Source organism: Etheostoma spectabile, unplaced genomic scaffold, assembly GCF_008692095.1.
Source record: "Etheostoma spectabile isolate EspeVRDwgs_2016 unplaced genomic scaffold, UIUC_Espe_1.0 scaffold00000351, whole genome shotgun sequence".
Classification (NCBI taxonomy): Eukaryota; Metazoa; Chordata; class Actinopteri; order Perciformes; family Percidae; genus Etheostoma; species Etheostoma spectabile.
This window is the reverse complement of record NW_022602592.1, coordinates 58,697-85,231: the sequence shown is the minus strand read 5'-3', so window position 1 is coordinate 85,231 and position 26,535 is coordinate 58,697. Positions and strand designations below refer to the sequence as shown.

The 26,535-nt window shown below is 41.1% G+C and overlaps 1 protein-coding gene across 1 annotated transcript; it reads right to left on the bottom strand.

Moving 5' to 3' along the window:
• Positions 1–427: 427 nt before the first annotated feature.
• On the bottom strand, positions 428–22,237 carry LOC116674483 (condensin-2 complex subunit D3-like). Its single transcript, XM_032506929.1, is given in 20 exon segments — positions 428–2,772; positions 2,928–2,990; positions 5,425–5,472; positions 6,559–6,607; positions 7,648–7,770; positions 8,597–8,764; positions 9,793–9,903; positions 11,654–11,862; positions 13,105–13,238; positions 13,387–13,524; positions 14,632–14,711; positions 15,923–15,990; positions 15,993–16,160; positions 16,763–16,858; positions 17,859–17,973; positions 20,389–20,575; positions 21,381–21,601; positions 21,752–21,886; positions 22,060–22,133; positions 22,228–22,237. Coding segments are annotated over 20 exon segments (2,250 nt in total). The 3' UTR covers positions 428–2,719.
• Positions 22,238–26,535: the final 4,298 nt, after the last annotated feature.

Here is a 26,535-nt window from a genome sequence, read left to right as displayed (position 1 = left end):
GTCTGTGTGTCTGTGTGTATTTGTGTGTCTGTGTCTGTCTTTATGTGCGTGTGGGTATCTGTCTGTGTGTGTGTGTGTGTGTGTCTGTCTGTCTGTCTTTATGTGTGTGTGTGTGTGTGCATGTGTGTGCATGTGTCTGTCTGTCTGTCTGTCTGTCTGTCTGTGTGTGTGTGTGTGTGTGTGTGTGTGTGTCTGTCTGTCTGTCTCTGTGTGTGTTTGGGTGTGTGCATGCGTGCGGGTCTGTGTGTGTGTGTGTGTGTGTGTGTGTGTGTGTGTGTGTGTGTGTGTGTGTGTGTGCGCGTTTGCTCGCAGGGCGTGTGATGCGTCAGTGCAGTAGTGTTGGAGTAGTAGAGCTTGTAGTCAGTGCGTGCTACATGCTACATGCTACATGCTACATGCTGTATGTTGCTTCTGCTCGCCACTCTCTGCTTCCAGCTACTGCCACCGGACAGCCCTTTGTTTTCAGGGCTGAAAGAGGAGCCGAGTGTGTGTCGCCTCCTCTGCCGGTACATAGCCTCTCACACTGCCAAGACCTGGTACACGCCTCCCCGTGGCACACATGGGAACTGGTCCCTTGTGGTTCCAGGCTAAGTTGTACAGGATCTCGGAGCAGCAGTGGGCCCCAGAGACGTGGCATGCAGGCGCATCGGTGAGTAGAAACGCCCTGATGCCCGTCAACCACTGCCCCAGCTATGGACAAATAGCCCCAGCTATGGGTAAATAGTGAAGACCCCAACAGATGTTGGTGTGAGAACCACCACAACGCCTGGGAAGGAGGAACACGGCACCCCCACAGCCACGTGGGTTAAATCGGGAGGGTACAGCGGCTAAGGGAGAAAACCCTGTGGAAATGTGAGAAAATTGCAATTTATTCTTCACAATCATATAATAACTATTGCATATACACAAACACTAGCTCTAAAAACGATGTCCTGTTTGTTGGTGTGCCGGCCCTGGGCCTGTCCTACATGGGTACTGTGGTTTGTCTTGTTAACTTGCAGGTGTAGCAGAGGCGATGATGAGATGACTGTGATCACCTGGCCGGTCCTCCCAGACTGTTTAACCCCCGCCTGCCCGAGACCAGGAGGCTGCATTCTACCGATGGCGCACCAACATGTTTTCTCTCTGTTAACTACTGACAACATGCACCTCACATTCTCCATCACATCCATCCACCAACATTCATCACTGATACTGACAATCACACCTCATCGTGCTCTTGTTTGCATCATTATTTAATAAATGTCACTTATTATTGTCACGTTGCTGTGCATCTTCCTCTTTTATTGTGGCCTGTGAGCCGGTTTTCACAAGTTGGGGGCTTGTTTGCCTTAAGTATAAAACCAGGACCTTGTTTGTGGTTTTCTTTATTTAATCCTAGTTAGTTGCTGTTGAGACAATTTGGTTTAGTTGAGCTGGTCTATTGTTGTTTAAATGTTAAGTTGCACTACAGTCATGTGTAATATAGTTTGATGTGTAAATGAGGGAAACGCAAACGCTCATTTGCATCCTAAACCCCCAAAATATAAAATGGCTCAAATTATTTATGTTTATTATAATATACTAAATATAGTTTTTTTTTTAAATGCTTGCTACTAACCTAGCTCTGGGGAATAATTCCCCGGGGTCCTTATGTCCTTTTCGCCCAGCATGTCTCCTTGGATCAGGGAGGCTCCAAAATCATGTTAGCAGCTGTCGCCGTGGTCCCGGTACACGTCCTGCGATGCCATGTTACGTCCTGCTACGCTGTGCTGTGCCCTGCCACGTCCTGCTGGGCCTTGTAATGCCCACAGTGCCCTGCTATGCCATGAACTACTACAAAGAACTACTACAAACTACTATTTTTTGTGGCTGTTGTTGCCACTCTTCAATCTAACCCCAATCGGTCGTCAGACACCGCCTACCAAAAGCCTGGGTCTGGGTCTGGGTCTGTCCGAGGTTTCTTCCTAAAAGGAAGTTTTTCCTCACCACTGTCGCACTGTTGCTTGCTCTGGAGGAAACTCCTAAAACTGTTGGGTCCTTGTAAATTCTGGAGTGTGGTCTAGACCTGGTCTATCTGTAAAGTGTCTCCAGATAACTCTTGTTTTGAATTGATTCTATATTTTTTTATACAATTGAATTGAGGAATACAACCAGAACTACTTGCATGGAGAGATACCACTGGAGAGAGAAAAAATATATTTGGTATATATTTTGTTTGTAATTTGGGTGAACCAACCCTTTAACCCGTGTGTTGTCTTCACGTTCGGGACCCTCTCGGGTCCCTCGGGTCAAACTGACCCGGGACTTATTTGGGGTTTAAAAAACAATTCTGAAATAAAACTTTACTTCATAATCTGTTAACAAATATTGTCTTTATCTCAATTTCCAATATGTGTAGATAAGAGAATATTTAACGTTACATAATATGCCAATGTAAAAATGCCAATTTCTTCAGTGCTTGTTTCATTCTGTTATGATTTTGTTAGGATTGCTTGAACGCAGCAGGGATGGAGAGTTAGGCTCTGATTGGTTAGTTTTCGCACCCGATGATCTAGGTGATGCCGTCAAAATGTGCGTTAGCCCGACTCAGTCACTAGAGTACTAGTAGACATATTCATATTTTCCTTTTAAGGATGGCTTTACAAATGTTTAATATACCATTTTAAACTACATTCAAAAGTGTTTGAAGAACTACAACTGGACAGTGTGGAAGCCATTAAATAAGTAGTGAGTGTACTTACTGCTGCTCATTTGACCTCACGTGAAGAAGACTGGTCTCCCCGACAAGACCTGAGAGGACACAGCAGACAGATTCATGTCAACCTAAATCACCTGGAAGCAAATGCTAACTCCAAACCTGTTAGCTCGCAGTTTGACAGACTGGAAGACACAACTGATTTTTTTTTTTTTTAATAAGGAGCTTCTTATCCTCATTAAATACTTACTTGTTCCTTTGTCACTGAAGATTGCGCTGAATCCTTCATCAAAAGTTAAATTGACGTTGACACCTGGATTACAGGGAGGACAGATAAGATATTCTTAATAAAGTATCAACACAAAGATAAAATCTGCAACACAAGGTCAAACTCAAATGTTAGATTTCTGTTTGTGAACAGATTGAACTAGACAGTGTGTTAATCAGTTAGCTTTAAAACTGTTGGGATGTGTATTTTTCTAGCCGTTTCCTCCTGTTTTATGCTAAGCTAGGCTAACTGTTTCTTGGCTCTTAACACACAGACATGGGATTGATATCCATCTGAACATCTCCCTCTTGAAAAGAAAGTTAATAAATATGTATATTTCCCAAAATGATGTCATGACACAACAAGTATACAAACAGCTTCACACCCCCGGCTGTCAGAAGGCTCAACGCCCTCCCCCTTTCTCCCTCCCCTCCCCTCTGCCTCCAAGAACTCTGGACTCTGAACCCCCCCATCAGGATCAACACTAGCCACTTTATATAAAAGAAGACACTCAGGAACTCTTGCTTTTATATTGCGCATTTCTCTACAGTTTGATTTTGCCTTATATTTGCACTATTTAGAATTCATCACTGTGTTGTACATATTACTTATATTTTTTTATTTGTATATTGTATCTGTCTTTATCCTATATTCTTCATCTTTTATATTTGTTTTATGTGTCCTCATTGCACCGTGGGTCAGAGATAAAGATGTTTTTAATTGCTCTGTATGTCTGGCACATATTGTGTAATTAGAATAAAGTTGACTTGACTTGACACTCAAAGCACCCCCACGCAGTAAAATGAACCCGTGGCCCATCTTTCAAACCAAAGAATAGAGAAGTTCGGATTGCAACACACAGACGGGGAGTGTGACACTGCGTCGGACACAATCACTCCTACTTCTACCTAGCTACCTCTACAACCCATCGATGGGGGGGAAAGTTATCTTTAGATGAATTAAATCAGCCACAGAGCACAGAATACACTCTACCTAGTAACAATGTGTGTGCACCAAAGGAGTTTTTCTTCAGGCCAGCATTTTTTTTTAACCCTTGTGTTGTCTTACCAGAGAGTGAACTTGTTGTCCTTCGGGGTCAAAATTGCAAATCAACTTATTTTTTTCTCCAATGTTTTTGACGCTTTTTGAAACGTTTGTCACTTTTTAATAATACCTATTTTTTGTTTGCTAATAAACCCCCAGAAATTGTGGATTATTTGGACTCGTAGTTAAGCTCATAGGATGTTGAGTGGATTGCAGTTTGTTTCAAATGCTGTAAAATTGAAAAAAAAAAAAACACCTACAGTTCAATGAAAGTAATCATTAATTTTACGTGGCTTCCAGACAACGTACATCCACGCTTTCATGTTATTTTGGGGAAATTTGGTTAAAAGAAACCCATAATTCTGATCTACAAATTGGTCACATTTGACCCAAGGACAACACAAGGGTTAAATATTTGCAATGGGAGCGCGGCGTATTGACATAATGCAGCAGCTTGACGAGGCCCTATGTTCCTATCCTGTTTTTGTTTTCTGGTCACTGAGTGCTGATTAATGCTTTAGGTAAAACTTAACACTTGCACTCAACACTTTTTACCCAGCAGTCCAATCACAGTGGAGGGGAAACGGGAACATTTTTCCGCCACTGATATTCAGTGTCATAGCAACCACATGCAACCAAAGCGTCTAGGGCTCTGACACACCCACCCAACGGCCGACTGGAGCAGAAAAATCAGTCAGACTGACCAGTGTCCCCGAGTTGGTCAAAAAAAAACTTCCTCGGGACACACCAAAGTGACATGAGTGTACGTTCTGCGCATGCGCGAGACATACTACGTCTCCACGACAGAAGGCGGCGCTTATCTGTATTGTCGCCCAAACAATGACAAGCGGCAGGTGATTGAAACCAGACTGTCGTGGCGGCTCTTTTGGAATACAATCTCATATTTCACAAGAATAGTTCACATAAAAGTGTTTCCGAAAACATTTTAAGATAGAAATAGGCCGTGCAGTTGCTGAATCTGTCTTCATTTCAGATCCACAAAAGTCAGTTTAAAAGATTTGTCAGATTTTGAGAGTCACCCATCCCGCTCGCCATGTCCGGGTTAGCACTCCACTACTCTGATTGGTCATTGAGTCCGACATCCCGCCCTGCGATCTAGCAAGTCAGGTCGGACAAAATGAAGGGCGACGGACGACGGCCAAACACACCGACCAGACTCGAGTCACCGACCGGGTCAGGTTGGTGGGCCAGGGCCTTTAGCTAAAACAACCCCGCCTGCTTCCAAAGTTCTGCCAGCTGGACATTTCTTGTTTGTTTTGTGTTGTGGAAACTCTTTGATGGGCAAACAGCCTCATGACAGTAACACCAGCTTTTCTTCAACCAAAGAGAATTTGGTTGGACACGAGCACATGGACCAACCGACCCGGAGGTGTCAGCCCCAGACCAAGTCTGAAAATAGGACCTGGAATCGTACCTTTTGGTGTGCTGATGGCTCTGTCATTCACAGCTCCTTTGGGCATCACTGGAAAGTAAAAAAGACAAATGGTAAACAGGATGCTGTCACTCTGTAAAATAGAAACTCAATTAAAACTTTCAGTAAGTCTGATTGGTTTAAAAAATTAAAAAACGTGGTTTCTTTGTTCTGTTTTCTGTTAATTCTCCGTGTTTCCTCCCTGGTCGTGTGTTCTTGGTCCTGTCTTGTGTTCCCCGAGTGTCTGTATGTTCGGTTTCCTGTTTTATTTTGAAGTCTGGGTCTGTCTGGTCTTATCTCTAGTTTTACTTCCTGTGTTTTCCCGCTCCTGTGATTACCTGATGTTTTCTACCTGTTTCCCAGCCCTCTTGTCTTGTTACCCTGTGTATTTAGTGTTAGCTGTTGGCCTGTTCCTGTTGGTGTTTCTGCATTTTTCCCTTAAGTCGTTGTTTTCCCGTGAGTTTTTTCCCCAGTTTCTGTGTTCCTGGTTTTTGTTTTCTCTTTGGACTTATTTTTTTTTGGGGGGGGGGGGGGATTTTTGACTTTTCACTCATTTGGGACTTGTTTTTTTCCCTTGTGTCGTTTTTTTTGTATTTGTGATCCCAGTGCTGTTTGGACTCCTGTTAATAAATCTTAGTTACAAACTCTCTCCTGCCTTCCGATCTCATCTCTGCATTTGGGTCCTCGATTCCGTTATGTGTAACAAAACTAAGTGTTTATGATTATCAGATTGGGAATGATATGAAATTAATTAAATACACCTTTACTCACATTAAGATTTCTGTAACTTAAAAAAAATGCTGCATTGAGTGTCATGTAACCTTATGGCGGATATTAAATGCAGTTGTCTTCCCACCAACCCTCTTTCATAAATTCTGTGGAAGATGTCTACACACAATTTATATAATAACCTTTGATATTGTAAATATGTTAGCAAACCCATTAAAAAAAATTCCACTGGATTAGAATGAGATGATCCGTTTAATTCAATTGATTTGGTTCTTGAAGTGAAAAGCACCTTTAAATTCCCAGGGATGTTTGGTTTTTGTGTTTTGACCTCTGACCTCTGAAATCCTAACTAGAAGTTACACCGTTGCTGTACTCGTGAAAGTTCAGTTTTAACCTCCAGCGTCGTACCTGTTCGTTCCAGAGCGATTGACTGAACATGTTCCTCCTGCCTGGATCCGTACACACACACACACACACACACACACACACACACACACACACACACACACACACACACAGTTTGTTTATTCCCGCTCACTGATGTCATATGTATGCATGAAATAAATAAAGAGAAACCACAGGAATCTTACAAAGTGGAATGGGAATGAGTGTAGACGCCAATAAGTGCAATGTCCCTGATTCAACTGTTGCATGTCATACAATGTCTCACAATGTTTCCTGTCTGTATCTGCACTATAAACTAAGGGTGTCAAAATTCTCTAAATCCACAATTCAATTAGATTATTAAGGTCACTATTTGATTAGGTTTAAGCCAGTGTTTTCGGCACAGACGGCTACATTGTTGTTAGACTATCAAGTCTTATAAAATCTTATGAAAATAGTCAAGAACTAGACTTATAAAACTATGGAGACAAAACCGTTGTTTGTACCACGCTGTACACAATTTTAATCATTTTATAATTGGGCTCTATGGTAGGCCTGCACGATTAATCATCAATCTAGATTCACCCTGTTCACCGTTTAATTTTTAAATAACTTAAGATTTTTTTTTAATGACTTAAATTCTCATTTACTTTTACGAGCCCACGTCATCACAAACGGTACTACTTTCTTCCGTGAGTTTTAAACATAAATGGTATAAAAAAAAATTTAAAATGCTCCCTGCGCTGCAGAAGGCCATGGGATCCCAAAAGTGCAGCAGCAGGCTACCACTAAGCTACGTCAGTTTTTCTTTCAGAAGAGAAAAAAATTACTGGGACAATCGCAGATCTTCTTTACTTGATGTTCAATTTAAATTTGTGACACTCCTACTATGAACTATTTGGCATAGTCCTTTAATTAACTTCCTTGGTATATCCAAGCTGAGCCGTTACAATACTGAAGTCTGATTCAGTTTGAGCGAAATGTAAATTATTATTAGACACACAAAGTCACTGAACTTTGTGACCGACATAAGAAAATGGACAACCAGTGGTCATCAATCAAAGGCCAACAAAACCCTGCAGAGAGTCCTTGGTACTGACTAGCTGCTGGGATGGAGACCTACCTGTCAGTCTGTACCAGCCTGGCAGACATGGGGTGTGGACGTAGCAGCTGTGGTGTGGCAAAGGTAAAGGGGAGGAGGGGCCTGGACCTGATGGGAGAGCCCTGGACTGAACACTGAGGAAAGAGCAAAATCACCATTAAACCTTTACTGACTGTGGGGAACTGCGATACACTGGCCTACACTGTTACTGTAAGAAAAGAAAATCAATAATTCTTAAACATTATAAAAAATAATGCTTCCAGAAACAAAACTAAATAAATCACAATAGTGAATGTAATATTATCATGTATTGTATTTATTTTTCAGTCAATCTAAAAAGATGCTAAATACAGTACATGATTCACAGTATGGACCAGGATTGCATGCTTTGCTCAAGAGCCCATTGGCAGTACCCAGGAGGTGAACTGGCATCTCTCCGGCTACTACTACTACTACTTCGGTCTGTACAGGGACTTGAACCAGCAACCCTCCAGTTCCCAACCCAAATCCCTAAGGAAATGAGCTAATACCACCCATAATTTGTATTAAATCCATTTTTATTGCCGTTTTGTGTAGTACTTCTGCACTAAATTTTCATATTTGAGATAAAGACGTTTACCTTGAATATTAATTAATACCCCTATTTTCTTTGTATTTCTGGTTAGACTGATACCTTTTAAAAATCTTTGTCAAATAAAATTGGAGGAGGTTTCACCAGTCAATAAAAGCTAGTCCATATCTTACCCATGTCTAAATGGACTAGATCTGGAATCAATCACCTGGGCCGTTTCCATAAAATTATGATTAAGTGTTATCTTGGTCAAGAGGTTTTTTGGTTTTGATTATTTTTTCCGTACTTATCTAGACCTGGAAATGACTAAAAATCAAACTCCACACTTTTCCATACTGCGTAGGAACCCCGTATTATAAATACACATTGTGTATGTAGTGTGAACTGACCTGTGTAGTTGGAGGCCTGGCGTCTCCTGTCAAGCTGCAGTTGTCCATCTGCTTCTCCATCTCTTTCTCCTTCTCAGCCATCTTCAGAGCAAACTCCACCTCAACTGCCAGCTGCTCATCTCCAGGGAAAAAGTCCTTTACCTTGTTACTATGTTCTTGCATGGTCACCTGATGGGAACAACGGCATCATGGAGTTTAGTTCCATCATCTTTACTGCGACTATAATTGCCACTGTTCATCGTACCCCCAACCTGCACCGTCAGACACCACCCACCAAGAGCCTGAGTCTGTCCCAGGTTTCTCCCTAAACGTTAGTTTTTCTTAACACTGTCACACTAAATGCTTGCTCTTGGGGGAATGACTGGAATGGTTGGGTCTTTGTAAATTAGAGAAGGTGATCTAGACCTACTCTATCTGTAAAGTGTCTCAAGGTCACCCTTGTTATGATTTAGTGTCACACAAAGGTTGGGTGCAGCCTCAAAAGAGCTTTTTATGCTTCAGGGTAAACATATATTTTTCAGAACTTTCCCTCTTTTTTTGTGACTCTTGTGTCTACAACAGTAGAAGTAGATGCGGCAGATGAATGGAAATAAAAACATAACTCAACCTGTCTTGTTGCTGCATTGCATTCATACATCTAACGCATTTCAACACAGTAGTCCTGCCTACAGTGGGGAGTATTTGATACACTACCAATTTTTCAGGTTTTCTAACTTACAAAGCATGTAGATGTCTGTAATAAAAGTCTAAAACAAAAATCCAGAAATTCACATTGTATTATTTTTAAATTATTAATTTATTTGCATGTTATTGCATGACATAAGTATTTGATCACCTACCAACCAGTTAGAATACCGGCTCTCACAGAGGTTTTTTTTAAGACACCCTCCTGTTCTCCACTCATTACCTGTATTAACTGCACCTGTTTGAACTTGTTACCTGTATAAAAGACACCTGGCCACACACTCAATCAAAAGAATCCAACCCCTCCACAATGGCCAAGACCAGAGACTTGTGTAAGGACATCAGGGATTGGACTTTGGAAATTGTAGACCTGCACAAGGCTGGGATGGACTACATGGAAGCAGCTGACCAGCTGCTGCTGGGTCTAACGTTAGCGGTCCGCTGATCCACTGCTGCTGGATTAATCAGATGAATATGCAGAAAGCATCCACATGTCCATGCTGTGGTCTTACCTGAAGGTAGGACATGAGGTCTCGGAGCACAGGAGAGCGTTTCTGCTCCAGCAGGCTCTTCAGGCTGATGATGAGAGGAACTGTGTTCTCTATGAAGGCCTTCTTCTGGACCTGTGGATTATAGCGGTTATCTCAATTTGTATTGGTAGCAGACCAATTAGCAAGCAAGCGAGCAAGCTAACATTAGCCAGCAGCCAAAACCCCAATGTCACAATACATTTCACATGTCCCCTTTCAGATGTTTTCAGCACCGGGGGGGGAAAGGGGTTTGTTATAACGTTACTCAAGAGTCTTGGCAGGTGCGGGTGGCTGGCTTCCGTGGCGGGGGAGATGTCTGATGGCCGACGTTGTGCAGTAGATCTTCCCTCCTCTTGGAAATATCTCCCCCTTCACTTGTTGTAATTATAACTGGTTGTTTTGGGGCCTAAACATAGATGTCGTTGCCGGAGGACTGTTACCTTTCGTTGACTAAATTTAACTGTAAAGACAGCTAAAGGTGAATATTACCCCCCCCCCCAGCGCTGGAGTTTGTGTTGGCTGGGATTCAGATTGCTGTAATGATAATAGCTGGGCACTAGCTGGCTGTGGGGGGGGGGGGGTAACGTAAACTATGTGACCTGAGGCACTCTAATCCCATATCCCACATGCTGGATCAATCAATATTGAAATGTATCAATAAAAGAGACACACCTCTGCTGTAATACTATGCCGTGAAGTGGCATGTCATTAATGGAAAAAATGATGCGTGTGGCAGGAAAAAAAAAAGCTGTGTTACGGGTACTGAGTAATTCTGTATAATTGTATGATTTAAAAATATTCTTTAATGTATCATATGGTGTATAATCGTGCTTTGATGGAAGTCAGAGTAACTAGTAGGGGTCTGAATCTTTACTGGTCTCATGATTCAATGTTGACATGAATCAATTCGAAATAACAATGTGTCACCCCGTTAATATTATCACATATTGCTATACATGGTAATCATCACCAAATTTAAGCAATATTTCCTCTAGGGGTGTACAATTCGGAAAATTTCACGATTCGTTATCGATTTTTAGGCTCAAGCTTCGATTCGAAATTGATTTTATTCAAAAAAGATTTTTATTTAAAACAACGATTCACAGTATGTAAAGGTAGTTACTTTTCCCACGGGATAGTATACACGCCGTTACAAAATGAAAAAATAATAAAAGTATGAATAGATTTTTGGAATTCCATGAATCAATTTTAAAATTGGTAGAGCTTTAATCGAATCATGAATGTGAATTGATTTCTTTTGCACACCATTAGTTTTCCATAAATGACGTCCTTGTAAAAGTAATGGATAAGTAATTGATTACAAGCATCTAGGGTTGGGTACCGAAACCCAGTTCCACTAGGTAGGAGTCAAGCAAATTTTGGTGCCACTTAATTGTGTCAAAATATTTTCCCTCTGTTGCTCCGAAACGGACGTAAAAATATCAGACTTTCTCTGTAGTCTACCGTTACCTAGATACCGTAAATGGAGGAAACTTTTAAAATTCCATATTTTTCCTCTGGGCTCTGGTTGGACTACAAACTCAACATTTATTTTGTGGTTACTTATTAAAAGTGTAACTGTTATTTATTGTTAAATTTTTGTAGTTGTGTGTTAGGGGACTGTAGGTTTACTAATTATATATTTAAGTATTTTAAAACGTTAATATATTGTTACATTTAAATAATTTTCAACTTTTAAAAAACACTATAAAAGAGCCTTTCTTTGATGTCATTTTTCAGTTTTTCAAGATTCGGTTTAGGAATCAGAATTATGTTTTGGCATCAACATCATAAAAATCCAAACATCCCTAACCCTACCAGTAACTTGGCAAACATTGCTTACCTGCGACACCACCTTCTTCTGTGCAGCCTGCAGGACAACCTTAGCCATAGTGGCCATGTTCTCCTCCTCGGGTTCCTCCCCTGAAGCACCCCCTGCTGGAGCAGATACAGCCTGCAGCTTCATCTCGTTCAGACTCAAGATGTTGAAGGTCTCAGATAAAATTTCAGCCCCGTCTGCATCCAAAGGAAGCTCCTCGTCCGCAAAGCATGCTGGGATAGGAAAAGAGGTTACACGTTTTTATTTAATTTTTCCTAGGAGCAAATTGGTGGTGGTTAACGGTTTAGAATTCAAAAAGAAAATGTGTCCAGATGCCCGAAGATGTTGTGTTCATTAACAAACTTCAATATTCTGCACATTGATAGCTGTGTTGTAATTCTGATTGAACATAAGGCTCTAAATCACATTCAGTCTCGTTTTAAACTGCTGTGTGGACATTTACATTAAATGTCCAATGACATGGTGCTCTTTCGATGCTTTTATTTAGACCTTAGTGGTCCCTAATGCTGTATCTGAAGTCTCTTTATATAGACCTTAGTGGTCCCTAATACTGTATCTGAAGTCTCTTTAATATAGACCTTAGTGGTCCCTAATACTGTATCTGAAGTCTCTTTATAAAAACCTTAGTGTTCCCTAATACTGTATCTGAAGTCTCTTTTATATAGACCTTAGTGGTCCCCTAATACTGTATCTGAAGTCTCTTTTATATAGACCTTAGTGGTCCCCTAATACTGTATCTGAAGTCTCTTTTATATAGACCTTAGTGTTCCCCTAATACTGTATCTGAAGTCTCTTTTATATGGACCTTAGTGGTCCCCTAATACTGTATCTGAAGTCTCTTTTATAAAACCTTAGTGTTCCCCTAATACTGTATCTGAAGTCTCTATTTATATAGGCCTTAGTGGTCCCCTAATACTGTATCTGAAGTCTCTTTTATATAGACCTTAGTGGTCCCTAATACTGTATCTCTTCCCAAAACTCAGCTTTGGTGCAGAATTCCAGCCACTAGAGCCAGTCCCACAATGAGCTTTCCTCAGTATGTGCCACTTCTGAATCTGTAGCTTTTGAGGACTTTGCTCGTTTGAAAACCATGATGTCTCTCTCTCATGGGTGGGCCAAATTCCCTGGGTGGGCAAAGCAGAGAAAGGGGAGGTAACCTTGCCCCTTATGATCTCATAAGGGGAAGATTCCAGATCAGCCCATCTGAGCTTTCATTTTCTTAAAGGCAGAGCAGGATACCCAGGGCTCGGTTTACACCTTTCACCATTTCTGGCCACTGGGGGGGCATAGGCAGGCTGCAAAACTCATAAAGTGCCTTTTTCATGCCATGGGACCAGTTCATTTTATCACAAATCATCACCAAAGAAAGAAAAACATTTTGACCACACAGAACTGGAAAAGGAATTGGTGGTTTTATGCATGAGAACGTTCTCTCAATCTATACACATGTTCACCTAAAACGGTCTGGTTGATCTTGATAGTGACGTTGAAGCGCTGGGTGTCCGTGAAGTGCTCCAAAAGAAAGCGGTAGATCCGAAAACGCTTCTCGCGGTGCTGAGCTCCTTTCAGCGAAAATTGAGCCTTTTCTCTGCATAGATTTAAAAAATTAAAATTAAAAAATGAGCAAAAAAAACAAAAATAATATGTACAAAAAGTGTCATCTGGGAAAATAATCAAAGTAAAATGAAGTCAAATGTGAACTAGATGACAGAAACAACATCCACACAGCTTCCTACCTCTCACTTTGAGGGAACTTGTTGTAGGACTTGTGTTTGTTGTAGGAGTTGAAGTGAAAGATGCACTCGATGAAGTGCTGGCTGAACATTTCGGAGTTCTTCTTCAGCAGCAGGTGGACCAGGCAGTATTCACACAGACTGGGACAGGAAACAGGAGGCACATAGGTTTTATGTTATGGTGGATTTCTGTAGGTGCTGGAAATTTCAATTTCATCCCAAAAAGATTAATAAAGAAGTATAAGTCTGTAAGTCTAAGCCATATTAGATCAGAGCTGTGTGTGTTCGCTCATTTGTTCATGTGAAATGCCTGTGGAAATCAGAGTATGCACTGCATATAACACGGTATGACTGGAGAATAGATGTGTCCTATAATCTTTGTCTTGGACATTACAATGGTAAAAACTGTCACTGTGCTTGTTGTACATTATAGCTAAACCCCAAAAAATAAATACACATATGCTCCCTAAAACAGGCTGTTCTCATAAAACATTCATACATATATTCTAGCTACAAAAACTAAAGCACTGTAATTCATATGTATTTAACAAATGTATTGCCGTATAAGAACGCTGTGGACTGCGTAGGGAGGTCCCTAAACTTAAAGTTGCTCAAAGCGAAGTTGGGTGACGTCACTTCTTGTTGACTTTTGAAGTATTGTCAAACAAAACGGAGGCGAGCTCGCCCCCCCACCACCCCCCCTGCTGCCGACAGAGTTCTTGCCACCTTTCAAAAGCTTTTCCGATCGGACTTTGACTGCGTTCCTTCTCCTTTCCCTCTTCTTTGTTCTATTTGTTCATCGGAACGTCGTCTCTGTGGTCGTGTATCGGCCATAAAAAAAAATTAGTCGTCGTCTCGGACAGCTCTCCTCTCTACCATCCAACTTTTCTCTCTATCTCATTTGTAGTCAGTGTTCCATTATCTTTATTGTGACTGTTATTGCCACTGTGCACCACAACCCCAACCTGCACCGTCAGACTCCTCCTACCAAGACCCTGGGTCTGTCCCAGGTTTCTTCCTAAAAGGAGTTTTCCTCACCACTGTCACATCAATTGGTTGCTCTTGGGAAATTACTGGAATTGTTGGGGCTTTGTAAATTAGTGTGGTCTAGACCTACTCTATCTGTAAAGTGTCTCGAGATAACTTTTGTTATGATTTGATACTCTAATTAAAATTGAATTAAAACACGTTAAGTCCTAAGATTGTTTTCTTATATAATCACCTTTTTATCTATGCAGTGTGATTTACCTGGCGATGGCAGGGACTGGGTCAACCAGCGCCACCATGAAGCGAAAGAAGAGGGAGCCCTTCCATTTGACGAATTCCTCCTAGAAATAAATAAGAAAGGCAATTATAGATAAACACTGAAAACACACCCTGCTTAAAGATTCCCAGAGTAGCATGAAGGAGGAATGCAGAGTCGATCGATGATGACCCAAATTTAGTTGGCATAACCCTCAGGCTAATGTGGTGTTAAATTGCAAAGGAATAGTCTATACAATGATGTCTTACGTCATGTGAAAACAAGCCATTTGAGAAGGGCTCTAACGATACACCAAACCCATGATTCGGTTCATATCACCATTTTTGACCCACGAGTCGATGCAAAAAAAAAGATATTTTTATTAAATGATATTTGAAAAACCTGTATGAACTGAACACCAAAGAACAATATTAACTATGCAAATTATTAACAATATACCTTAGTAAAATCAATAAATAGCTGTTGAAAAACAAACTCCATTGAGGAGATGATTCAAGCATCTTGAAAATTCTTCTTTAATCAAGTTCTCTTACATTTACAAAGAAAATGAAATGGCTACTGTTTCACAGTACGGGGAAAGGTCTGAAATTAACACTCGCCAAATGCGGGAATAGGCTGACACACAAATGCATAAACACTGGCACACACACCAGACACTACTTTCTATTTACCTTCTGATTTGCTCAGTAGCCGAGTTGTAAGGTGGTTGTCTTTCTAAGGCTGACTTCAAATTGCCGCTAGCGTTTGTTGGTATATTTAGTCAACTGAAAAAAAAAAACATAACTGTTGTATTTGTGGGTGCAAAACAGCTTTGGACGTAATTATATATGTTGATACTAAGGCTGGGCAATATATCGATATCACGATATGAGACTGGATATGGTCTTAGTTTTTGGATATATCATAATATCGTAATATGATAATATGATAAGTGTTGTCTTTAACGGCTACATTACAGTAAATTAATGTACTTTTCTGAACCTACCAGACTGTTCTAGCTGTTCTATTATTTACCTTTACCCACTAAGCGATTAAATTATTTCTGGAGAATATTTATTAAAAATGTCATTGTGTAAATAACATTTTGTTAAAGCACCAATAGCCAACCACACATTATCGTCACAATATCGACACTGAGGTATTTGGTATTTGATTTTCTCCATATGGCTCAGTCCTAGTTGATATCATCCCCTTTCTTTCTTTTTTATAAAACTAAATGAAATCAATTTTTTAAACTATAAACTAGTGAAGAAGAATGTGTAGAAGAGTTCCCACCTGGAGCAGGTTGGTCAGCATGATGAGGGTCTGCTCCCTGATGACAGCCTCATTGTCCCGCAGACACCAGAGATGTTGGGGATATAATGATCCACGATGTTGGTGTATCGAACACACAGGTCACACATGATCACAACCACATTGTTGCGCACGGCAACCTCTGTCCCAACCTCAAGTTCTCTGGCAAACACCGGCAGGTACTTTTGGACGAGATCCTCATGCTGCAGACACAGTTTACCTAAACCAGACGCCAACGGAGAGGAAATGTTAAGAGAGGATTGCTTAGAGGTTACTGTCCAAGTTAGGTGTCATCTTGGACGATGTCACCCCCCACTCCATGACGTATGAGTCAAGCACAGGAATCAATGGGCCTTGGACCTATTTCACTACTGTCAGCAGCTAAAAGCCCATAATTATCATTTCTGTGCAATAATCATTCAATGTCAAATACTGTTGTTTACTTGGGCATTAATACTGTACATTTAAACCAATGTTCTTATTTATACTCTTGCATTTTGACACACTAATCATAGATCTAGGCGTTTTTTTAGAACAAACATAGGTATCCGTTGTGTTGTTTGTCCATTTGCTTTTATAAATGTAAGCCATAACAGGTTTTAACCACACTCTCACATGCATTTTATATTTCTTCAATGTGAATTGTATTTGTGTGTGTGAAATAAAACAAAAAAATGTAACCCAATTTCTACCTGGGGATCAAAGTATTACTGATTGAGATCTTTGAAATGTATGAGACAGCAGAAATGCATTGAAGTTAAGGCTATGAACAAGGTTTCTCATAAAGGAGGAGGCAGATATAAACAGAGAAGAACAGGTTACCTAAAGCAATGACTCCGTGAGCTCGGACTCTGGTTGGTAGAGAGTTAGCTTTGAACTGGGACAGAGGCAGTGATGCTGGCAGCTCATCCCCGCACTCTGTCAATGACCAACACAAAGAACAAGGTAGCCATGTTACCAACAAAGTACAGAAATCCTAACAAGGTTTTAGAAATAGCCATAACAGTGTTTTTCCAACAGATTTTTACACAGTAAATGCTTAGTAGCTAATCCTTAGCTGCTTAGCATGCAACTTGCAATTTAAAAACTTGTGTGTGTGTGTATATATATATATATATATATATATATATATATATATATATATATATATATATAAGATTAAGTTGCGTTTCTGCTTTCTCCCACGGTTTCTCCTGCCAAAATACCCCGGATATGGCCGCTGCCATCTTGCACATTTGAAACCCATACATCCGCCGGACATAATTGCAAGTCAATCACAGACGTTTCACCCTTTTTTTGTAGCTTCAAATTCATTAATGAAAACCAAATTTTAAAGAACAATTCACACTTGAACAAACATCAGCTTAATTAGAACTACCCATTTTTTGGAAAAATGTATTTGACATTTACTTTGATTCTTTAGTTTGGCCCATTTCCCATCCTCTAACAAGGAGGGGGTGGGGTCTATGACCTGTACTGCAGCCAGCCAACAGAGGGTGATTGAAATGTTTTGGCTTCACTTTTGGGGAGCGGTTAGACGGTCCATCTTTATATACAGTCTATGCTTTTAACACATAACTTGTTTTTTTTAAACTGGATTTCCTGTATCATATTTCATTGTCCTCCCACTACCTCAAAAAACACGTCCCCACCAACATATCCCTTGGTGTTTAAACGCAGGGCAGTTTTTAGTCTGAATCCTGGCTTAATATAACTCAACCTGGGCCATATCAAGACTTTTAAATGACTTGCAAACACCTGACAAGATTTTACCACAATTGCCTGTAATAGAAGTACACCTGGTAACAACCCGACTCTCAGCAATTCTCATTCTTCTAACCTCCAAACCAGGATAACACTATTGCAGATTCTGTAAATTTAAAAAGCACAGTATCTGTTAGATGTCCATCCTCCCTACCTGCCAGTTTGTCAGAATGTGTTGTGAGGACAGATTCCACCAGCAGCACCGTCCTCTTGCCAACCTTGGCAGGACAGTGAAGTGACGCCACACCCAGAGTGTGGAGGTGTTTTACCTAGAAGAGAGAGCATATTCAGTTAGATGACAAGCACAGCTATCCCGCACCTGAGATGGTGCAGCACCCGAAAAAATAAAAGAGTGAATCCACAAAAAGAAATTGTCAGTCGAGAACATAATATACTTAAAGTGGACATATCTACATTGTTGTTGGTCAGATTTTTCATGTTAAATGTGGCCAAAACTTAACTTAAAAAAATAAAAGGTGAACGTATTTTAGAACACTCACAACTCCTCAGTGAAAAAACGTTTGGATTTCCTACTGTTCTGAACACTCAGGTTTCAGTTTTTTTTCACTCTACGACTGTGTTACGCAACACTTAGTCAAACTTCTGCAATTGGTCATTGGCTCAAGGCAGGCAGGACTTTTTTGTTTTTTGTTTTAGATAATTTGGTGTTAACATTGTTGCATGTAGCTGCATACTAACGGAAGTAATATATGTCGCCTTAGCTGCCAATGTTGTTAAATTCTTCCCAATTCCCATCACTTTTTATTCTGAAACATTTTGTTCTATAGTATTTGGTTTAAAAGCCTTTATTGGTGATTTTTTAGATACAAATTTCTGCTTTATACTCCTTTGCAGTGGCTTCAGCTGCTACTAGTGAAACAAAACTGGAGCAGTGCAGAGATTCGGAGTTTCAAGGAAACACGCGGGCCAATCAGAGCAGACTGGGCTTTCTCAGGAGGGGTTATTAAGAAGCAGGTCATACAGAACGTCTCATACAGAGGGTGAATACCGTGTAGCAGCCACGGGCAGTATGAGTAACAAAGTGTTTTTTGAAGATTAATGCATGTAAACATGTTCTAGTAGAATCACAAAGTACAAGTATGAATAGTTCAAAAGCTGCCACAATTTTCATTTATTTCTTTTTATGTAAGGCCCAAATTTTAACAGAACTTTTTCCAAACTATGGTCTTTGGTTTACATTTTGCATCTAACATTTTCAATTATGAAACGATGCACAACAAAAGCTTGATTGCAGTGCTCCGTTATTTTATAGCAGCAGTTTTAAAGTGAAAAGATCACCAACCTGAGTCTCTTTGATGTTTTCACTGCGGCCATATTGATAAAGAGTCACTAGAGCAGCACAGATCACCTCCAGAGACAAAGTAAAAGTCTTCAACCAAGACATCAGATCATCTAGAGAGACAGACACTTGTTCATATACAGAAGACCGTAAATTGTGTCAGAAAATGCTTATGTTAAAAAAATCTTTGTGATCCCAGCTTAGCTGCTATATTAACTGGCATGTATAAAACTAAGTGAACTTCTTTCAACATTATACTCTGTACACTAGACTTTGTCGCTAGATTTAGCAACTTTTCAAGCCCCCAAAGCGACTTTTTTTTCACAAAAGTGACAAATCTGGTGACTTTCTGTAGAAAAGATGGCAGTGTTGTCCTGCGAGCAGCCCCTCCCCTCTCTGCTCTCTCCTCATGTGCAGCGGCACTGCGCAGGCAGGTAGAAGTGAGGGGGGACAGGTGCGGTGTAGCTACGAGACAGTAAAACCTACTAAATGTAATGTAAAGTCAACTAAATGTAAAGATAGGTTTTTCATGGGAGTGACAGTGTGTTTTGACCCATTCATCCACTGTGATCTCCTGCACAAGGCTCTTTACATTACTAATACCCCTTTCACCCCCAGGCCTCAACCAGGATTGAACCAGGGAAGACTGCGTGTTTGAATGGGTTACCCCCTCGTTGATTTACTCAGCTTACTTACCACTTTCCCACCAACGGCTCAACCAGGATATAACCCAGGTTGAGAACTCAGCTTCACAACCCAGGTTGTGAGATGGGTTGAATCAGGGTTGATTTTAATGTGAATTGAGCATGACGTGGGTCACTACCAGGAGGAGGAGCATGACGAATTATATGATTGGTTGGAAATGACCAGGAAGTGGGGGCAGTCGTCACCAGTCGCCGCACACTTTGAATAAACAACATAAATTTTGTCTCACTGCGCTTTACTGGGTTTTCACCATAGACTGTATGAACTAGGATTTTCACAGGCAGCTTCAACAACAGCAGAGCGAAGCGGTTCAGTTCATTTCCGAATAGCAAGCTGTGACTACAATGTGAGGACTGGCTCAGATGTGCTTGAAACTTTCATGGCAATAAAAACTTTGAATTTGAGAGATTATGACATTCCAGACTCATCCTGTAAATTTTCCCATCATCCCACACTTGATTTACTTACTAACTATTCTGCTCTTGGTATCTTTGTTCAAATGTTTGGCGATGTCTCCCATCACACACAGGATATGACAGCAGTTGTCACATTTACATCCTTTGAACTAAGAGCAAACGAAATGATTAAAATCATCTAGGTAACGCTGAATTCATATCTGAAGATAAAACATGACCTCAATGTAAATGTCAATATGTATTGTGTGTCCCTCTCACCTGACCATGCTGTCCCAGGCATCCAGGATCTTCCCATAGGGCAGTCTGGGGGACGAAGCAACACCCTTGGAGAGCAGCAACCAGGCCCCGGCGGCGTGATCGGCGTCAGTGTGTGAGATCAGGTTAGTGATGAAAGTCTGTGTGAACTTGTTCTATTTGGACCAGATGGTGAAGGCCCTGCTGAAATACCGGCTGCAGACAAGGACAAAAAACAATAGTAGCAAGTAGCAACAGCAGTGGGGTGTGATCGTTTCCCCAGCAATGACACGATTTGAAGGTCAGTAAAGAAGTGAGGAATGATTGAAATGACTGCTAAACGTTTTGTGCTAATATTCAGTTTTCATTGTGGTTTGACTAGTTTGAGCAATATAACGATATGCAATATAAACTATACAAATTGGCCTACGATAGCATCAACATGCATTACTTGGCAGCTGTGTGTGTGTGTGTGTGTGTGTGTGTGTGTGTACACAAGTGTGCTGAAATGTGCTAGGCTGCAGGTAAGAAACTTTGTTTGAAATATGTTTTTTACGGTATTAAAGTACCTGTGCATCTTTGAAAGTGTAGTGCCTTTTAGAATGGTTTACACTAAAGGAAAGAAACCCAATACTTTAAGCTTTTTCTTTGTTAAAGTCTCTGCAACTAGTGTACTTGAATTTTATTTATCTGCAACATTATGTAATAGGTTTATCAGAATACTGTAAATGTTCTCAAAACTACGTTTCTTTCTCTTTAAAAAATAATAATACATTTAGCAGTTTGGCTTTCCTTAGGGTTATGTAACCTGGACTGAAATGGGTCGTGACATATATTGTTATCGCAAGAGGCTGCAATATATATTGCAATATGGATTTTAAGGCCATATCACCCATCCCTATTCCAATCTAAATACAAAAATCTAAGTATTTAGTATTTCACATTTCTGCTTTTTTCTTCTGCATGACCTGTTCTTATTTTGTATGTACACAAATGAATGAATGACTGTAGTTTTCCCAACCTGAGGTTCTGGCAGTCATGACAGAGCAGGGCTAGCAGGTCCCAGGTCAGCCTCTGACTGGCATCCAGGTGGCGACTGGCAGAGTACGGTTTGACCTGGCTTAGCAGAACTTGGTCCAGAGCCTCCAGGGCCTTGTCCTGCACAGAGTTTTCAGAGTCTACCACAGCTGGCACCACGCCCTGAAGCCATGCCTTCTGCACCACACTGCACTCTGGTTTAGCCTGGTGGTCAGAGAAAACAACACACATTTTCTTTTTTTTAAATGTGTATTGGAAATTCTGTAAGACGTTTTCTTCTCTTGTTACTAGATTGTTGGGAAAAGTAATCAGTGTGCAAAATGTTGTGTCTCAGAGCTGCTGGTTGAGACTTACAGTCAGCAGCTCTCCTATACACTGCAGGGCCTTCTTCTTCACAGAAACAGCTGGGTCTCTGCACCGCTCTGACAGTATAGCCAGGTTCTCCCAGCTCATGGGGATTACGTTGTGTTTCAGGAGACCCACAAGGGCCTGTGGAGGGACGGCAGAGCACAGAGGTTAAAGATCATCTAGGCATCTCTTTGTATACTGCACAGAAAGCTAGGGTGAAACTCATATACTGGTGACATAAGTATCAGTTACTGTACTTATCATTATTCGGATTTGAAACATGAAGTCGTCTGGTAAAACTCAGTTTCCAATACCTGCAATGCTGATTTTCTCACGTTAGTCTTCAAATCTTTTACACGCTTCAGGAGAAGAGCCAGCTTCTCTTTTGCTGCATCAAAATATATAATAACACACCTCTTGTCAGACTTTGAGTGTATAAATACCTACACAAGCTTATTAACAATTCCTGCCCATGTATTTACGAAATGCCATCCAATACTCAACGCATTTAATTAACAATCATTTGAATGGTGGCTGAGGTCGGTTTGTCTCACCGTCACAGTCGGAGACGTCAGTGGTGCTCATCTCCACAGTCCTGAACGGCAGAGTGCGGTAGGTTTTCTGACTGTTCTGGGAACCTCCTGAAACATACAGTCATATCTATAAAACACCTTTCAAACAACATGCACAAGACTGAACCAGCCCAGGGTATCAACCTGTTACAAACATTTATAAAGGCACTTAATGGGGCCTGCCTGTGGGTAAAGACCCAGGAGCCGATGATTCACAGCAGAATTCTTTTAAGAGTTTTGCAACTGAAGTGACCAAAGCAAGGTATTGTTTATCTGGGTATCTTATTCCCTCCCGAGTTAAAAGACCTAGTTAACGTTAATTTGGATCCAGTATTTAATAAAATCTCTTGTGATGTTAATAGATGGCTGATTCTCAATCCCACTTAAGGGTACTAGTATTGCGATTTTTTTTATGGGACACCTGGCCCTACTCGCTAAACATGCCAGAGAGCGTACTGTACTGTCAAACTGTAACTCTGTGATAAAGAAACAAGAGTGTACCTTCTGTAATTTCACCTTCCAGTACTGTCTGGGTTCCAGCTAAACAGAGAAAGTAACAAGTTACTTTAGTGGAAATGTGTCCCCCAAAAACAGTTTAAGATGCAACACAGCAGCTCTAAAAATATGCAATTTAAAGCAATGATCTAGTCAAGGAGTTTCAGACCTCTACTCTTTATGTGGTTATGGTGCATGTGTGGGGATTGTGATTGCTTGGATGTGTTATAACTGCCCCCTCTATTCAGCTTTGGCTTCTACAGGATTACCTGTGACATCAAACTGTAGCCATAACCCTCGTAGCTGGAGAGCATCTGGACAGGATGCACAAATCCACAGTCCCTACAATACTGTTCTGACCAACATCAGAACAAACTATTAAGTAGCTAGCCGCCTATATCTGAATGTCTGTTCCTATGATGTGATAAATTACAAACAAGGTGAAGTTGACATACAGTATATCCAATACTTATAATGTAGAAAGTAAGGGAACTCTCCAGGTTTTTGTTTTATGTTGAAGGCAACGGTCTGGTCATTACCGGACAACAAAAACCCAGACAAACTGTGCAAATTAGACAAACTGGGCTCATGTACACCTATCATATTGAAACCAAAAATATTGTGCGCCCTTGGCGGTGCTTTTTGATATTGATATATATATACGTTGAGATATATATTGTGCAGTGTATCTTAAAACAGTTGGGTTTAAATCAGTGTTGTATATCATTGTCATGTTTGCATTATAGATTAAGGAAGAGGTCCTAATCAACTAGAGCATGTACAAAAACCTGCGGTAACCATATATAAGGTGTGAAGTGTGAACCATGACAAAAATAGAAAATACAGACTACATCAACATGTAGCGGTGACAATGGGACTAGTTACCTTTGAGTGTCTGGAGTAGTTAAACAGCCACTTGATGAAGCAGGCATGGTCTGTACTTGCCATCTGAGACGTCAGCATACCCACAGCCTGGGCTCCATGGCTTCGAAACTCACTCTTCTCCACCATCTAAACATCCACAGCAGAAACACTATAAGCTATACGGATGCATCAGCATAGTGGAAAACAGGAACCATCTGTACTGTCATGTACGAAATTATTGGCACCCCTGGAACTTTTCAAGAAAATGCACCATTTCTTCCAGAAAAGTGTTGTAATGACAAATGTTTTGGTACACACATGTTACCTTAAGTGCATTGGAACAGCACAAAAAAGCAGAAGAAAAGGGCAAATTTGACATCATTTGACACAAAACTCATAAAATGGACTGGACAAAATCATTGGCACCCTATTAAAACTGTGGGTAAATAATTTCATTTCAAGCACGTGATGTTCATTTAAACTCACCTGTGGCAAGTAACAGGTGCTGGAAATATGAAATCAAAACTGAAGCCAATTAGAGTGTATAAAAGCTGGCTCAACCTTTGTGTTGTGTGCCTGTGTGTGCCACACCAAGCATGGAGAAGAGAAAGAAGAGCCAGATTGTCGACAAATATCAACAATCTCAAGGTTACAAGTCAATCTCCAGAGATCTTAAAGTTCCTTTGTCCACTGTGCGCAATATAATCAAGACGTTTACAACCCATGGAACTGTGACAAATCTCCCTGGACGAGGACAGAAGAGAAAAATTGATGAAAGAATGCAACGCAGGATAGTTTGAATGGTGGATAAACAACCTCAGTCAACTTCCACGCAAATTCAGGCTGTCCTGCAGACTCAGGGTGCATCAGTGTCAGCTCGAACCATACATCATCATCTGAATGAGAAGAAGCGCTATAGTAGGAGACCGAGGAGAACCCCACTTCTGACACAGAGGCATAAAAAAGACAGACTGCAGTTTGCAAAAATACCTGAGTAAGCCTCAATCCTTCTGGGAGAACGTTTTGTGGACAGATGAGACTAAGGTAGAGCTTTTTGGCAAAGCAGGACATTCTACTGGTTAAAGAAAACAGGAAGAAAAGAAAAAGAAAAAGAGGCCTACAAAGAAAAGAACACAGTACCTACAGTCAAACATGGTGGAGGTTCAAGGATGTTTTTGGTTGTTTTGCTGCTTCTGGCACTGGGTGCATTGACTGTGTGCAAGGAATCACAAAATCTGGAGATTATCAAAAGTTTTTGGCCCATAATGCAGGGCCTAGTGTCAGAAAGCTGGGTCTGCGTCAGAGGTCATGGGTGTTTCAGCAGGACAATGACCCAAAACATACCTCAAAAAGCACCCAAAAATGGTTGGAGACAAAGCGCTGGAGAATTCTGAAGTGGCCATCAATTAGTCCGGATCTAAATCCCATAGAACATCTATGGAGAGATCTCAGAATTGCTGTTGCGAGAAGGCACCCTTCAAATCTGAGAGACCTGGAGCAGTTTTCAGAAGAAGAGTGGTCCAAAACTCCAGTTGAGAGGTGTAGGAAGCTTGTTGATGGTTATAGAAAGAGATTGGTTTTCAGTTATTTCTCCAACGGGTGTGTAACCAAATATTAAGTTGAGGGTGCCAACAATTTTGTCCAACCTAATTTTTGAGTTTTGTGTAAAATGATGTCAAATTTGCCTTTTTTCTTCTGCTTTTTTGTGCTGTTCCAATGCACTTATAGGTAATAAACATGTGTATACCAAAACATTTGTCATTGCAACACTTTTCTGGAAAGGTTCCAGGGGTGCCAATGATTTCATCCATGACTGTACATGGCACACATCAAACTGTGACCTGCAAAGACTTCTATAAATAGCCATGGATGGGACTGCTATCGTAGCTTTAAGAGATAAGCAGTTGACACAGACTCTCTGAACTTTACACAAACAGGAAGTGCATCACTGCTGAGTGTTTGCAGGAGGATTTACCTGGAAGCAGATATGCTGCAGGAGGATATGCAGGAAAGGCAGCGCCAGGTCTTTCAGCTCATCTACAAGATGACTGTAATCACAAACACATAAATCACGTCCAAAGTCTTATATTGCTTGTAACATTGTCTACAATTAAATGGCTAGAAATTTATCAAATAATCAACAAACATGAGATCCTGATGTGAAGGGATCCTTCCATCAACAGAAATAAAGGAATTATTAGGAGATCCATCCATCCATCCATCTTCATCCGCTTATCCGGTATCGGGTCGCGGGGGCAGCAGCTCCAGTAGGGGACCCCAAACTTCCCTTTCCCGAGCCACATCAACTAGCTCCGACTGGGGGATCCCGAGGCGTTCCCAGGCCAGGTTGGAGATACAATCTCTCCACCTAGTCCTGGGTCTTCCCCGAGGTCTCCTCCCAGTTGGACGTGCCTGGAATACCTCCCTAGGGAGGCGCCCAGGAGGCATCCTTACCAGATGCCCGAACCACCTCAACTGGCTCCTTTCAACGCGAAGGAGCAGCGGCTCTACTCCGAGCTCCTCTCGGATGACTGAGCTTCTCACCCTATCTCTAAGGGAGACGCCAGCCACCCTCCTGAGGAAACCCATTTCGGCCGCTTGTACCCTTGATCTCGTTCTTTCGGTCATGACCCAGCCTTCATGACCATAGGTGAGGGTAGGAACGAAAATTGCCCGGTAGATCGAGAGCTTTGCCTTCTGGCTCAGCTCTCTTTTCGTCACAACGGTGCGATAAACAGAATGTAATACCGCACCAGCTGCTCCGATTCTCCGACCAATCTCACGCTCCATGGTCCCCTCACTCGCGAACAAGACCCCAAGGTACTTAAACTCCTTCACTTGAGGTAAGGACTCCATCCC